Raw genomic sequence first — 16,858 nt, 5'->3', positions numbered from 1 at the left:
CAGCCATCTTCCCTGCTCTTTTCAACAAACCGCTCTCCCAGTCTATTAAAGCGCAGAAGGAAATTCCTTCCACCACCTTTTACCCCCTCTGAAATTTCTGAGAGCATCAGGATTTTTAACATTTTGCAAGATGGCAGTGCAAATGGAAAGGAACTGAAAGGCAGCTTAGAAGAATCAGAAGGATATTTGTTTTGGAAAATTTATACACTTCATTCAAGCCACATCCTTTAACTTTCAGTTTTTGAGTGTCACCACAATATATACTGCTGCATGAGTCATCTCAATCCTGTATCAACCAACATTTCAATTCTCTGTAATTCTCTGTTCTATTCTTTTGGGAAAGAGCAGCCTGCAAGAACAGGGCAATTTTAGGCAATTCGAAGGTTATACCATGCTTGACACCTGACTTCACTTTAGTAACACCTGCCTGAAGAATAATTAGCAGCCCACTTTTAAAGAAAGAACTTCCATACACCACAGATGGCATTTTTCATACCAGACAGGCAACGATGTATGTTGGAAGGGAGCCAAACTGTCTGCAAAAACTGTGAGAAATTCAAGACAGACATCTGAGTGGAAGGAAAGTTTTACCTTCCTCGACGCCCCCTACACCCCCCCCCTCCGCCACCATTTGGGAACATCTGTTCAAACCTACCTCCATATATAATGTGCTTTATTTTTCTTATCTACTAATGCTACAAATTACAGGAGAAGGAAAGCAGCACAGTGAGTTTCTTTTATATTGGTTGCGAAACCTACAATTTAATAACATAATGTGATGATTTGCCAGCTACAGAAATCCCATGTTATAATACTCTTGCTAGAACCAAGAACAAAATTTTCTTAACTGGCGAGCAATATGGGGTCTTCAACTCACATTTCCACAAAGTGGTCCTAATTTTCACTGTGTACTCAAAACTTTGTTGAAATCAGGATACTGTGTGTCATAACGGAGGCACAAAGTCAACAGTCACTTTGGAAATTATTGGCTAATGTCTTAATCCTGGACTGTTCACTGATTTGTATGAACTTTTGTGTGTACTTTGGGCTACATCCAAATCCCTGTGAAATCAATCGTAATCTTTCCATTGCCATCTATAGGCTTTAGATGACGTCCTTTGCTTCCTTAGAAGAATCTTTACTTCTTTCTTGCAAAAAGGTTCTATATAAAAGGAGTCCTGAGAACTCCTCATAATATTGCCATCAGAATCAAATGTCTTACATAAGTATACTAAAATTAGAAAAGCAACAGCTCTGTGTTGTACTTAGTATCACTTATGAAATATAAAATTGTGCATTTTATTTCCACAGTTCCAATGAATAGGTACATACGTGAGAATTATAGAAATACATCTATGACATTATTTACAATGTGTTGTAATTCCAAACTAGGGTGGGTTTTTTTCTCCCCTGGTAGTTTTTACTCTCTTAAATGCATTTCTGTGGTGATTGCATAAAATTTTTCTAAGGGCAGTTTTCAAGATAAATTTTTAATTTGGGAAAATGCCCATTTCAGTATTTTCTCAGCTGTGCATGTGACTTTCTTGGCAAATAATGGTAAGCATTCAGAATAGGCATATTTCTAAAAACCCTGCAGTCCATAAGCAAACATAAGTAACATATACAGTGTCTATATGTTCATGGTGACACTAAGGATGAGAATGTGTCTCTAAACACTAAAACACTTTTATACATATTTGCCACGTTCATTTCTTCGGTGACACTAAGGATGAGAATGTGTCTCTAAATACTAAACCACTTTTATACATATTTGCCACGTTCTTCTGGTTTTGGAGCACACTTTTATAACACAAAGCCCATGATATTATCTTGTGTTTACAAGACAAGAAATTTCCTAAAGAAATCAATTATTGTGCTGCTCACTTAAAGGATGAATGAATCTGAAACTTGCTAGTCACTAATGTAAAATAATATTTTACAAAATTTCTCTTAATGGATGCTAAATTTTCAAAAATTTCAAATAAAATCCAAATGTTAGCAGAAAAGTACTTATGGGCAAATTTTGTCTCTTTTTTTGAGAGATAAGCCTATCTGTGGACTAGTAATGTCATTTTGTTAGACATTAGAACTTGATATTTAAATTCAAGTACATACCCTTAATAGATATAAACGTAATAGGTAAAAATTTCCAAAATAATCACATTGGTACACAAAAATATGAAATCATTTATGTAAAGAACAGGGATGAAATGAAATGCTTTATTCCTCTCAATTAGTCTGTTCAAAACTTACTTTTCTTTAAAAAATCTTTGGAGTCTGTCTATGGAAAAGCACCGCAAAAAGGAGGCCTATAATTATTTCCTACTACAACTACTATTTAACAAGCTCTTCATTTACAACACTTGTTGGGGTCTTCTCTGTTTGTTGACATTAGCCAGGTCTACTGCCCAGGTGATTGTTTTCAAATGAATGAAAGTAAAATTTCATTAAATTCCACAGAGAGTAGTCATGACAGTTCAGATGCCAGACAAAGGACAATGCACGACTTGGACAGAAGTAATAAATGGCTGAGGAACTTCTAATACATTTGCAGTTTATACAGATGACTGTGATAACCTCTTATTATGCCATATGGAGCATAACACTATGACTAACAGCCAGGGGCCTTAAATTACATTGAAATTGATTCCTACACTGCAGCTTTCAGCTGTAAATGATGTCAAAAGACTATGGGCTTAAAATGAGAATGAATAGAAATACACGAAAGCAAATGCGCTTGAGTAAATCCTTATTAATCTGAGGTAATAATGTGCATCATCACTGAAGCCCTATGCCAGTTACTGCCAGCTATCAGCTACACTGACTTTTTTAAATTAATATAGACATCAGGTTGGGTACGGAATTCTCCCTTTCAATCCACACATATTACATAAGGATATTAAATTACAGCACATAATTGGCTAAACATTACTCTCTAAAATTTCTTGAATCTTGTAGCCGATCTTAAATACTGCATGTACTCTATTAAATACAAGCTCACCCAAGAGACATAAATTGACTGAAGCCAGGAAATTCTAAACGAAAGCTCAAGCTGACATTTTGTCCCTAACTTATATAACTGTGTTTCCTCATAGCTACTAAGGGTGCACGTCCTAATGGTGTTTCTTTCTTTATTTGTACAAATAATATTATTGCAGCAGTCAGAGCCTTCATTTAAGAAAGCAGGACACATAAACTACCTTGAAACTGGACCTGTGGTGAAAAGACATAAGTATAGAATCCCTCCTTCTTGTGCTTCCTTTCTAACTATTTTTTGATCTGATGAAAAGGAAAGAAAGTGAGAAAAGATGAGCATTTAATGAAATTCCCAAACTACTTCCAATTTATGATTTAAGAAGTTCAACCAGTAATGGTGTTAGTTTAACCACGCCTCTTGAACGGTTATAGTCAAAAAATATCTGAAAACAATGAAGCCATAATAAACAGAAACACAAAATAAAAAATTCAACAGCCATAGGGAAAAAGAAAGAAACCCTGCAAATAATATATAGTCTTGTACTACAGAGGTAGAAAAGAAAGAAATCTGATCATCCATCATGATGAAGATTAAACTGCCTCTTTTCAATCAACTATATTTTCTGTGTACGTTTTCTAAGAGTACACATTTCTAGGTCTAGTTTACTAAACAGAACTTCACAGAGAGATGGACTCTGGAGAGATATGATCTCAAAAGTACTGTAACTCAAAAAATATATCATCAGTCCCCAGAAGCAGGATTGATTGACGATAAGATATGAAAGTTATTAGCCACTATTTAATATCAGGAACTAATAGAGATAAATAAACCAAACCAGGTTGCATCACATTCCATTCTACCACCAAGCGCATGCACAATTTTGGGCAAATCACCATCCTAAAGCTTGATTTTGATCATCTGTTAAATGGTATACTCTTAGCTATGCTGCATGGCTCGATAGACAGAAGAATCCTCTCTTAGTCTGCAACAGATAGAAGGCAATGAAGATTAAAAAAATAAAGGTTTCGTTATAGTTCAAAAGCCTTTATCCGTAGCTGTTTTCATCAACAAAATTACGTTAAAACTTTGACACAAAGTAATAAGATGCTACAGCAGATGATTGATCCCAGGGTCTCCCATAAGACAGTTTTTGAGTAATTGGGGTACTCAGAACAAGATGAGACATCATCTGCTTCGATGAGTCCTGAGCAGACCCGCTAACCCACAAATTGGCGTTAAAGCACAGGGTGTTCCTTGCTGCTATGTGTGGCTTGAATATGAGCTAGCAGAAATCTGGAAGAAGCATGGCTCTATTGCTGTGGGGCTGTGCTTGTAAGTAAATTCCTTCAAGACTGTGGTAGGAAGCTCACTGTGCTTAGATGTTGTAGCTTTAACCTCTACCAGTGTGGGATCTCTGCACCATATTGCACTTACCAATGGTGTGCCCACAAACAGTTGTTTAAAGCCACCAGAGGTCTTTAAGTAATCCGGGAGGTTACTACACACAGTTAGCACCTTACAGCCACATTCAAATTCTGAGCTGCTTTTAAGGAGCAGGAGACGATCAATTTTGTTGGAATTTATTTTTTTTTCTGGATTATAAAGTTATATAAATCGGTCCTGTATTTGAAGGTTGATTCAATTATCTGAGCAAATTTTCTCCTAGCACTGTAAATCCATTTCCAAATGTTTCTCTCTCTTCAACCTGTGCTTTAAGTCTCAACAGATTCAGTTAAAACTAGGAAAATGGAAAAAGACTCTCTCTCTCAACAGGAAAAAATTCTTCCTGGTAATGAGATTATTATGGCTCCCAGATTGCAATCATCACACATATTGGCTGCTCCCCCCGTGCAAGTATCCCAGTCAAATCACAGCGCTGCAAACAGAGCAATACACCTCTCAAAATGCCTCGGGCTAGGAACACATCCCTGGTGCATTTCAGGTAATGTAAACAGAGCGCTTCCATTTGTTCTCTAAAATGTCAGCTCAAAGCTGGCTGATCCCTTTTCAGATTCAGTCTGAAACTTTGCATGAAAGACAGCAACAAAGAATTCTCCAAACCTGAAAAGGCATTTTTGGCAGATAGAGTGTTTGGAAGACAAGAATCTTCTGTCCTCTCTTTACTAGCAAAAAAAGTCACATTATATTTGACTTTCTGTTGTTCAAAGGTGTTGTTTGAAAATTCAAGATGCTGGTTTTCAGCTTTTCTTTCTGATTTTCCATTTTGAAATTTAGCTATATTTCATTTCATAATAATTTAGCTATATGTCATTTAAGAATTTTAAGAAATTTCACTTTAAGAAATTTCACTTTAAAAAATTTAGCTATATTTCATTTAATTTAGCTATATTTCATTTAATCCAGATGAGAACAAAAAGCTGTAGTCTGATTCACTGAAGGGTTTTTTTTTCCTGCTTTGATAATCACCACCACCCAAAAAACTTTCCCATCCAGCCACGAAATAAAAAATATCAACTATTCACAAGTAGCTGGCTTACTTTTCTAACCTACCCCTTTTCTTAGCGACTTTATATGACAAAGACATTTGAAAAGGAACTAAGAAACTAACGCAAAACCCCTTAACTGCTGGAATCAATAAAATGCTCTGAAGTCTTTAAAGAAACGAATTACCCATTGCTTGGATATTTTAAACTAAAATGATCGTGACAACAATTAGCGTGCAAGAAAGATCAAACCTACAATGGAAAGGATTTGGAAAACAGACGCAGAGCTCTTGATCGCATTTAACTTTTATGATGCCCTGCTGCTCCCCAGAGCAGAGCTTCAGGGAATGCACACAAGCATTTCTTGCTCACTTTCTTTCACTCAGCTCTTTCTATTGCACCACTCAGTTCAATTCATCCCCAAAATTTTGGAAATCTTTTCGGAAATCTTTTCTTTTTTTCTCCTGAACAGCCTAATGAACAAAGGCATAATGTAAGTATGCATCCCTTCCTGATATTTATTCCCTTTCATCCTTTTTCAACAAGGTCTAACAAAATAACCCTTTATATTTGCTCAAAATCTGGAAAAAAGGTTGAACAAGCTCTTGTTGTTTTTGGCTGAAGACATCATTAGCTGCTAGATGCCTTTTTCCTGCTAAAGGAAAGAGTTTCCCAAATGGATCAAGGTAGAAGGTTTATCCAAGATTAAAAGCCTAAATCTCAAAACATAGCTTTGTGTTGTCCACAGACAAAGTCCTGAAAGACCCGAAAAAGTCAGAGCTGCTTAGGACTTTTGGAAAAAAACACTTTAAATTTCCTATGAAATCACTGTAGAGAGACCAGAATTATTTAAAAAGGATTATTTATTAAACATATTTCTTTACAAAGTACAATCAATGGTTTGCATTAAGTTTTGGGTTTGGTATTTGCCTGTATGTACAAAAAAAGCTTATAACAGAAAATGTGTCTTGATTTTACACATGGGACACAATACTGAGTTACCTTCATATTTTGATTTCTACCAACATAAGCAGTTGACAATAACTTTCAGTTTATCTGCTGGTTTTTTTTTATTTTAAACTGAAGATGAAGCAACAACATTTCTGCAGAGTGTCAGTATTTATCAATGTACTCAATTATGACAAAGTAGAAATGAATAATCCTTTGGGAAGTCTTCCACCGAGCATGAGTGGAACATGACATTTTTTGGCAGGTTACTGGACTATCCTTATGATCCTAAAAGTCATTTTTTGCAGTTATAAGATAAGAAGAATTGAGGAGCTAGGTAAGTTTAATAATACCCTATTAGCAGCAGTTGATAGTAAATGCAACATAAGGTTTGTTTTGTCTGTCATACAAGGAGGTGTCCAAGCAGACACTATTGTATTGTTCTCTACTTGAACAAAAGTATCTGCATGTATTGTATGTCTTTGGAAAAACAAAACAAAAATAAAGAGACAAAAAGCCATTTATTGTCATGAGTGACTATTGCCATCAGCTAATATGAATGCATTGCTAAAATTAGTGAAGACAGGAAAATGCTGTAAGGTAAATATATACAGAGTTAAAATACATTTCTTATCCACTAGATAGTGATTTTGTGGCACTGTGGTTTTCAGAATATAACATCTGTTGAGAGCAATGTAATTTTCAGTGCAAGCTAAAGCAAAAATACCTGCCCGCTGTCATAATCATGACAAACAAATCTGGAATGTTCAAAGTAAGTTCGTCTTCCACTTCTCCACTCTTGAGGCACCTTTAAGACATGGCACTTACTGTAAACCATCTAAAAAAAAAAATCAAGAAAAGCAGACACGATAAGCCTGAATTTTCCATAACAACTTTAAAAATCACTGCCAGAGTCACTTGCATACGTAAACGATGCCTGTGTAAGGCTTGCCAGCAAAGCATCTTTCCTGAGAACGGAGCTGGGGCACTCTCTGTGTATCATAAGTGTGCGTGCTCAGAGCTGTGGTCGCTGTCGTGGCTGTCGTCGTTCGCTAGTGAGTCCCCCGTGTGCTGGAGCCCAGCGGCGCCGATGCCGGAGAGCTCGGAGGGGAGCAGCGTGCCCTTTTTCACATTCACCAGTTCCTTCTCCCGGGCGGCTGCCCCTTGCTGGCCCCCTTTTACCCGCTTCCACTTCATCCGCCGGTTCTGGAACCAAACTTTTACCTTTCGTGGAAGAAAGACAAAACAAGAAAAAATAAAGATGGGGGTCACTGAAGGGCATAAAGATCTTTCTAGCTGGAGCGCAGCACCTGAGGTTTTTTTAATTCTTTTTAACGTGCAACACACTGCCTTTCTGGCTGTATGGTGAAAAGCTTAGCAAGCCTTCCCTGAGGAGCAGGAGATCCCACCACAGATGGGATGAGAACCCTGGGGATGTGGGGATAACGACCACGAAGGAGGGATGGGGGTGATGGCAAGAAGGCAGCAGGACAACCTGGAGCAGCTCGCTCCACAGGGAGACCCCAGAGCCCTTTAGAAACCAGCCAACAGCCCACATACTCTGGAAAAAATGTATTAATGTCCTTTCAGGGACAGAGAAACAGAGGCAAAATGGTACCATCAAGGGGCAGCGCGGAAGAACTTCATGTCAGAGAGAGGCCAGTCTCCTGGCAGGGAGCCATACTGCTGCCCCTCTGCTTATAGGGCTTTTAATTACCCTTCAAAGGAGGGTAGATACTTCGGAAATGAACTTGTACCTACTCAAATATTTGCATTGCTTTCTGCCTTTGTTTATGTAAACTGGTGGTAAGTTTCAGGTGGAACATTTTAAAAGCTCTTCTTTTCTTTTTTTTTTTTTTTTCTTCTTTTTTTGACTTGCTGAAGTATCTGAAAGAGCATTTCTTGCTGTCAAAACTTAAAACATCCCTATCTATTTCACAAATGTATTCAAATTATTCTAGTTATCTGATCCGCAGTCCGACTACATTTAGAGCCATAGACCCTGGTCAAATTTTTCAAACAAATAAATAACCCCAAAGCCAGAGGGCAAGGCATCTATAAATTTTAGTGAAAATCAGCAAATAATTTCAGATGACAATGGAAAAGAAATCCATAGCATGAAAGATTAAAAACGTATCTGTATTTAAGTCACACTAAACCCCAAGATTTCACTCCAGATGAAACTCATTTCCCCTCCTCCTCTTCTCTGTATAGAAATATATGGGGTGGGGGGAAGTAAACCTAAATTATTTGCACAGTTCTAAAGTACCAGCACTGCAAACCACAAGGACTTTTTTTTTTTTTCAATCGCCAAAAGAAAAGAAAAAAAACAAAACACATTCGTAGCATCTGTCAAATATATTAGACCAGATTAAAGGCTGATTTCAAATCAACTTAAAATATTGTCACTGAAAACAGTACAAATAGAAGATTGTTGGGTTTCATCCATTTAGAGTTAACGTTGTTAAAAAAATCTGGTGCGTGTGTGTCTGTACAGCTCCTCACATGAAGGTTCCACAGAAAAATAAACAATGTCTGCAACTTTTCACTCGGAAAGAAAGCGAGAAAGCTTGCAACGTCGGTGTATCCTCTGCTGCGTTTAGCAGAATGTGTTTCAGAGTTTTAAAAGAAACAGCAAGGAACAGGCACAGCAGGACATATTGTACAACATGAGTAATAGAGCCACAAAAATGCTGTTTTGCTGAATCTGTCTTATACATCCAGGAAGCATTGCAGTGTTTAACCTTTACTATCACTTTGAATTTTACATTAAAATTTTACTACAATTGAACCGAGAGTTAACGTCACTATCTGTACGTACGTATGCAGGAAGGAAGAGAGGTATATTTATTTTTTTTTATACTCCATATTCCTGTTAAAGCCAGCGTGAGCTGTTAAAGCCAATCACTTGGGAACAGAGCAAAATGATTCCAGGTTAGCTAAGAGCCTCAAAGCACGGCACATCCTTTCCTTTAGTCAACACATCAGAGGCAAAGAATCTGGCTTGTAAAGTGAAATGAGTGTAAAGGGGAAGGTATTTATTACTGGCTGCTGCGATGTTGGGAATTATCATAACTGGGTCACGTATCAGAGGTGACCACGGAAACAGTGTCTTCAAAAGGGTACGCCATTGGCAGCTTTCGGGGGGGGAAGTTAAGATGTCTTTTTGTTTATTTTAGAGTTGGCTTTTTTTAAGACAATGAAGTTTCTCTTGTAAAAGACACAACCAGACAGTACAATAGATGCGACTGCAGTCATAATCTAAAGATCAGAAATAATAGACTTTGGATTCAACCCAGTATCACAGAATATTACCACTTTTCTTCCTAAATAAGGGACCAGAGAATTGTATTCAGTAAGAAGAAACGATAGGCTTGGAGTAATGTTTAAAATTTCTAAGCAATTCTCCAGATATCTTTACATCCTTGAAAATTCACAGAATAAGACAGCATTGAAAGCCTAAACAAAAATAATAATGTATACAAAAAGTTGTTTCAAGAAAAACAGCATTGACGCATTTGAAGGAAAAAAATGTCAATGCACAACCTGGATTCAACCCACTTTAACTTACTGGAACAGGAGAAATCCAGGCAAACCACCTTCCAGATGCATCCATTTCGTTTTTGGATACTTGAGGAACTGCAGCCAACGCTCCCACAGTCACCATCAGAAGGTGCTCTGGGTGGGACAGAGGGGAGCAGGATGATTGCTGCCCACCTCCTGATGCAGGTGCTCGTTTTCTTCTCCTCTCACAGATGGAGCTAAACTCTCACACCTGCTCCCTTGACTTTTTTGACTAAGATTGAATAAATTATTCTTTTTTTTGTTTTCTGATTTTTCTAACAAAATTTTTGTGGCTGCTACTTTTTACAATGCAGGCCACTTGAGCAGTGTCTCTCCTTGAGCATTAAACCCAGCAGAACCGAGCGGTACCAGCTTCCAGGTCATGAGTAGCCCAGGACACCAAGGGGAGCACCTCTTCATTCAGCTCATCTGCCCTCAAATTAGCTCATCCCACCCTGCCCAGGGATGAGTCTAGGTCCACTTCTGTATAATAATTGATCTAAATCAATTAAAAGGACAATGGTTTCTTTTTTCAAGAACTACAAATTCCTCGGAGGATCCAACGTGCAACGCTACGTCTGCACATGAACCACCATCTGGGAAATGTGGCATTTAAGGGCTAAAAGGACTCCAGCTGCCTCTGCATGCACTGTCTTGGGTGTAGGGAAAAGAGAGTAACCCTGGCACTCCCATAGGAAAATATACACTACTGACTGGCATAGAGCCTGGCAGGCTTCTCGTAAAGAGAAAATAGTAACAATTTTTTAAAAGGTAAAAAAAAAGAGCTTTAGGATTTTTTATTAATGGCTTCAGGTAATCTGCATCTGATTTACTTAGAGAGTATCAAAAAAGAAATTTCTTTATCTGGTATGTCAGACATTATTTTCAAAAGCTAGAAAACAATTATAGTAAAGTTTATTATTGAATATTTTATGCATTTATTTTGATGTAATTTGGTGTATTAATCTACAGAGGGACTCTAATATGAAGGGAATATGTTAGGGTTTTTTCATATATATTTATTTATGTCCTCCATTATAAAGTACTGAAACCCACTTTTGACCTGATCCAAAGTACACTAATGTCGGTGTGAGTTTTTCCACCGAGTTCAATGGACTCTAGATGAAGTCTTTAAAGCTCATGTGCTAATAATATGAGACAGGTCCTTCACTTGTTATTTCCTCTAGAGATCAAATTCAGATACTGGAATTCTGAACTTCCTTTGGAGCTGAAGAGTCAATTATGGAGGGTATAGTTGTTACTGATATGTGATCCAGCTATATTTTAGTAATGGGAAGGAAGTGAGGCAAACTTCGTGTGAAGCACTTTAGAGTGTCACTTTATCTTGATTCATGCAAAACTCTGCTTTTCAAACACACCACTCATATGAAACTTAGAGGTGTTGTGCAAAACACGCATCAAACAAAACACCCTGAGAAACAAAAAGGAGAAAGGAGAAAGAAAGAGGAGAGAGAACAAAAGAAAGCAAGAAAGAGAGAGAAAGAGCAAGAGTGAGAGAAAGGAGAGAATGACTGAAAATAAAGTAAAAATTAAAATAAAAATAAGGGAGAGAGAAAAAGCCCTTACTGAGGTGAACTTGAAAAAACTCTTGAACTATTTTCTAGGGAAAGAACTACCTTTTACCATTTACAAAATTTGCAAAAATTATATCCTTTTAAAGTAAAGATCTACTATGACAAACTTGATACCATAGATTTTACGAACCTTTTTTTATGTTGTTTTTCAAGTCTAAGTTAGCTCAGGCAGGAGCTGAGAGTGCTCACCACCACCCAGAATCAGGTCCTGATTGCCTATTATTTATTAAAATGCACTCCCCCTTCTCCACCCTCTGACTAGCACAACTTTAATGTATAGAGCAAGCATATGTATGTACAGAAAACAAAGGAAGTGGAGGGAAATGAACTATATTAAAGATGATGGTAGCATTAACAGCTGTTTCTAAATCAGCACTTATGAGCCAGTCTATTGAGCACATCTGCTTACTGGCACGAAAGCACAGTTTCTTTTCCCTTAGTCAACAAGTTGTTTAGCATCTGCATCTCCACATCTGATGATTAGACTGTTACTTAAGATACGAGTAAATGATTTCACATTGAGCATCTCCTGATGTACAAGAGAAATGTTTTTGCTGTGACCTATTTGTTTTAAGGTCTGCTCTGTAGGAATCATGGGAGGAGATTCAAAACAAGGAGGTTGACATTGTTAGTGTCTACATTACTAAAGTAATCATTATACAGTTATGATATATAGGTTCTTAGCAGGCTTTAGGGCCATATTATGTGCTGTCTTGCATGTATATGTTTAATACAATTTCATGATGTGGACGAAATGCATCATTTTAATTCCAAATGAGTGTATCACCTAAACTTCTGATTTAACACTCCTTCTTCAATAGAGCCCTTCAGTCACATTAAGAACAGTTGACTTCTACACGTACTTCCTTTTGACACGTGATTTTAGCATTCTGTACTCAGAGAGAAAAACTAAGCAGATACCCTCCAGAATTAATGAGTATTTCTTAATAAAGACATTCTTGCCTGAAAAAATGAAAGCTTGACTGAATTCAAACTACCTTAATTACACCGCCTGCTGTCTTTCTTCTTTTAAGAAAAAAGACATTTCTCTTTTAAAAAGCTCCTTTCTGAAATGAAAGATTCTTTCCTAAAATTAGGTTTTCTATTCCAGATTTTAGTGGCATGGGTCCCAAACGAGATTAAAATTTGAGGCCTGATATCTTGCAAACCTTAAAAATTAGAAACAAGAGCACTGTGCCAGTTAAAACTGTTATTTTGCTATAAGGGATGCATATTTCTAAGTATGAGTCTTTGAAGTTAGTATTCCAAATTCCATGTTTTATTATACCTAAATGATGTGTCAGGAAGACATCACCGAGCCTTTTAAGCATTCTACCCCTGGTCAGCCATTGTCCATTTTCTTTTATCATTTTTTTTTTTTAATCTGCCAATTGACTTTCCTTTAATGCAGACAAACATACGGATAACAAAAAATAACTCTGACTTTTCAAAATTAAAAAAAAATGAAGTTTACTTCTCAACTTTCTTTGGCTCTGAAAACGTTCTTGTTATTTTTAGATAGCACACTTATGCTGCCAAGTTTTAAAGAAAGTCAAACTCCTGAACTTTACAGAAATCACTGGTGTTATACAGCTGAAACTTACCTTTTTCACATATATAGAGATAGTATTTTCACGACAATTTATTCAACAAGCTTATAAAAGCAAATAGGAACATAAAACCAGGAAAGCTTCTTTACCTATTCTAGACTAGGAATAAATGTAAGGTTGGAAGAATCAAATCTATTAGTTTAAAATATTTGCAGAAATTATAGTCGGTGTTATCAGTTCACATCAGTAACTAAAGATAACAAGATTTTAAATACTTCAGTGGAATTTCAGTCATGATGAATACATGGGAGAGTAAGTTAAGGTTGTATTATTCAATTAAACTTAACTTTCTTCCTTATGTGATTTAAAGGAATTCCAATTTCTATTCCAAAAAAACTCTCTTAAAAATGTTAAATATATACTGAGCTTAAAAACAGTTTAAATAAATCTGAGTATTAAATGTCTTCTTAGTTATTATGAAATATTATCAAAAGACCTGAATTGGAGAAAATTAAGTTTTACTTGGAAATTAATGAGCAGTACCAGAACCTTCTGATTAAAATTGTTGGTGTCACCTGCTCACTGATTTAAAGCAATCTGCTCCGTGTTACGTTACAGGACTTTGCACTGAATGCACACAAGTACTTTGCAGCAGCTGCTGAGAGAAAGGGGAGGTTTTGGCAGGTGCACAAAGGACAGCTGGAGCTTTTGGCACCCAGGAAGGTGTAGGAGTGAGTTCTGGTTTTTCATTACATAGAAGTCAGTTGAGGTTTGGGTACTGCTTAGGTGATACATTCTCCTTTCTACCTCCCACGTTTAGACAGGGATGGAATAGACATTATATTTCAGAGAGCAGTGATTGGAGTATTTCATTCCAATTTCAGAAGCCTTTGAAAGCACTCAGTTTTCCTCCCTCTGCTCCATCCAAAGAACTGCCACCTTCTCCACCAGTGATCTTCAAAATTAGTTGCATGATCAAACAGCAAACCCTCCCTGTTCAAAGCCCCTCTTAACTAGGCTTCAGGGTTACAGAATGGGACACACTATTTCAGGTTCTTTCCTCCTACTGGCTTGTTGTACATCATCTAAGGAAGTATTTTTTGGTAAAATTAGTCTCTCTTCTTTGTCCAGAGGCAAATAAAGGCAATCGGGGGGCTGCTGCTAGAACTCCCTCTTCCTTAATCTCCTATAATATACCGTTTTAGAGTCTACCTTTACCCAATTTCTTTGTTTCTATATAGCAATCTACAAAAGAAGCACATGGTGGAAAAATAATTTGTGGGGAAGATTGCCTTCAGCTATACCTTGCCTCTTTGTATAGACATTTACCTGCATGAACTACTCAGATATAGAGCATTTTATTTCATGAGAAAAAAATTCTAGCATGCATCGTTCTTCACCCATTTCACACAGCTCAGCTGAGTGTGACAGTTAAAAGATGGTGGGTTTGGCTGAATGTGCTGATGCTTTATTTCTGCTATTACTTCAGTGCAAAGAAAGGCAAATGTCAAGAAGCAGTCCCTGACTACTGGCCCACGACTATGCTCCAGGGGTCTAAGGCTATGGAAGCCATCTCCCTGCCCAAGTAAGAAGCACCCTCATTTTTATTCCCTTAAACTAGTTCTGCAGTTCATGATTTCAAATCTCGAGGAACCTTTTTGCCTTCCAAAACAAGCCAGTCCTGAGTCTTTTGATGGAAAAAGGATAGTTTTAAAGTTTTAAAGCTAGCTCAAGAAGTCGCATCCGTTTTTAGCAGGGCCTGCCTTGAGGAGAGGAAACTGGTGAAACCAGAAAGAGATTCTACATTTTGCAGTGCCCTGCGTAAAAAAAAAACCCCTCCTTTATTCTACGTGTTCATTTGTACCTCTCCAATACCATTTGTTTCTCAGTGATCTCTTCTTTCTGTTTTTTTAAAGTGACCATAAACAACAAAGCTAAAAATCTATCTCTTTAAACAGGGGAGGCAAGAAGAAGCATCTTTCTTGACTTGTGTCTAAGAAAGGGTGAGGGTAGGGGACAGCAAAGCCTTATTCACTTTGTAAAAGCTGCTGTATAAGCTGCTAATATTTCTGTCAAGATCGCATATGCTGCTTGGCACAGACAGAGGTTTCTCCCCACCCAGAACCTCATGGGGTTTCCCTGCAGGTGTAGGGTCCATTCACAACTAACAGCTTGAGGCACTTGGATCCTTGCACATGGAATTGCTTGTTCGCATTCAATCAATACTACAAAAGTAAATATGCTGTTGAAGTTTTTCCATGTACTTTTTTAAAAAAAGAATTACCAGACAAATCAAAATTATGCTGGAGTTATAATTAAGTTTTCCAGGAGCATTCTTTCCTAAGAAAGAACAAACTGAGTTAGCACAGTAACTCTTACTGCTGGTATTTATATTGCTCAAGACAAATATAAAAGTATTAGAGAGCTTTATTTTATTAAGAGTGTTACTTTAAATAAAACAAACAATCCAAAGGATTTTAAGCCACACAGGCTCATTATTATAGTGTGTGTAGACAGTGCTTAACACTTGGAAGCTTGGAATGAGCAGCTGCCTTTCGGAGAAGAAGTGACAGCACAATAAATCAGACAGATATGGCCTGTCCTATCAATCCACTGTTTGATTTTGTTTGAAATTATACAGGGGAGTAATTTCACGACATAACCATAGAAATCTAGCTTCCTAAAGCAGGAAACTAGTCATGTAGTGTGAGGCATGGAGAGACATTTACTCTTCCAGAGGTGGTTCAGAACAAACATCTAACTGAGGAACACGGAACTCCTTGGTTTTTCACCCAGGTGACTAAAGGGAGATACTCTTACCTCATCAATCAAGGCTAAAAAATGCAGTGATTGGCCCCTCCTGAGCTCTGTGATGCCAACAAGGATTTTAATGAAGTCACCTGTGATGAAGGATGGAGATAACCACATCCGGAGGAAACTTTTCTAATGGAAAACTTCATTTACTATTTGTATAGTCACAAAAATGCAGTGTTACGGTGTGGGTTATGGTACTAGACCACCATTGCCCAAATGCATTCAGATAATAATGCTGCTTGCTTCTCTCTCTGGTAGAAAAAGGCATTACAAAAGCTTCTTCCTTTGCCATTTGTCCCGTGTCAGTGCCACATACATGGAAACCAAACACAGATGCAAAAGCACACTTCATTTGGACAAATGTTTGTCCTTTTCTATGCAAAATGAATGGCCTCATGCCTTTTATAAATGATTGGTGACTTCTGGGCGGGTATTGGAAATTAAAGTTAAGAAGAAATAAACCTTCTCATTGCCATCAGCAGAATTTAATCTGACTAGGTGGGATTTTCCGTTTATGTTGGCAAACAGAAGCATTACATATTTGGACTGTTTATTCCGGTAACCTTAGCTAGCCTGCAGAACTGCAACATTACTCTTTTGATTAGCTCCATGCAAAAAGATCTTGCGAGGTGGAAAGATCTCCTACTCTTTCTATATTTGGCAGGACCAAGTCCATAAAAATGTCCATTTTGCCACGCCTCTGATACCCCACTGCAGCTGCTTCCTCTCCTCATCCCACAGCGAGATATTAAAAAGTTTGCATGGAACCTTCTCCAAGTTTATCTGGATGTACAAAAAAGCCAAGAATGCGCTTGTCAAGGTTACAAATATCTAGGGAGCTAAGATAGTTTTTAGTCTAACTGGCTCTTCAAAATATAATAGAGGCCTGCCAGCTGAAAATTATTAACTGCTGGCTGAGCAGGGATTGTGAGTGCACTCTATAAGAGATGGAGCAGGAATTATATG

At 37.4% G+C, this 16,858-nt stretch overlaps 1 protein-coding gene across 1 annotated transcript in view; it reads right to left on the bottom strand.

The window, feature by feature from the left end:
- Nucleotides 1–6,266: 6,266 nt before the first annotated feature.
- MEOX2 (mesenchyme homeobox 2) overlaps nucleotides 6,267–16,858 on the bottom strand; it is a 53,264-nt gene continuing 42,672 nt past the window's right edge. The window contains exon 3 of the mRNA XM_014937920.1: nucleotides 6,267–7,593. Coding sequence (XP_014793406.1) covers nucleotides 7,369–7,593 — 225 coding nt within the window. The 3' untranslated portion in view covers nucleotides 6,267–7,368. The remainder of the gene's footprint in view (nucleotides 7,594–16,858) is intronic.

This window comes from Calidris pugnax, unplaced genomic scaffold (assembly GCF_001431845.1).
Source record: "Calidris pugnax isolate Ruff unplaced genomic scaffold, ASM143184v1 scaffold11, whole genome shotgun sequence".
NCBI classification, from domain to species: Eukaryota; Metazoa; Chordata; class Aves; order Charadriiformes; family Scolopacidae; genus Calidris; species Calidris pugnax.
Note: the sequence above shows the minus strand (reverse complement) of the source record. Positions and strands in the feature narration are given on the sequence as shown.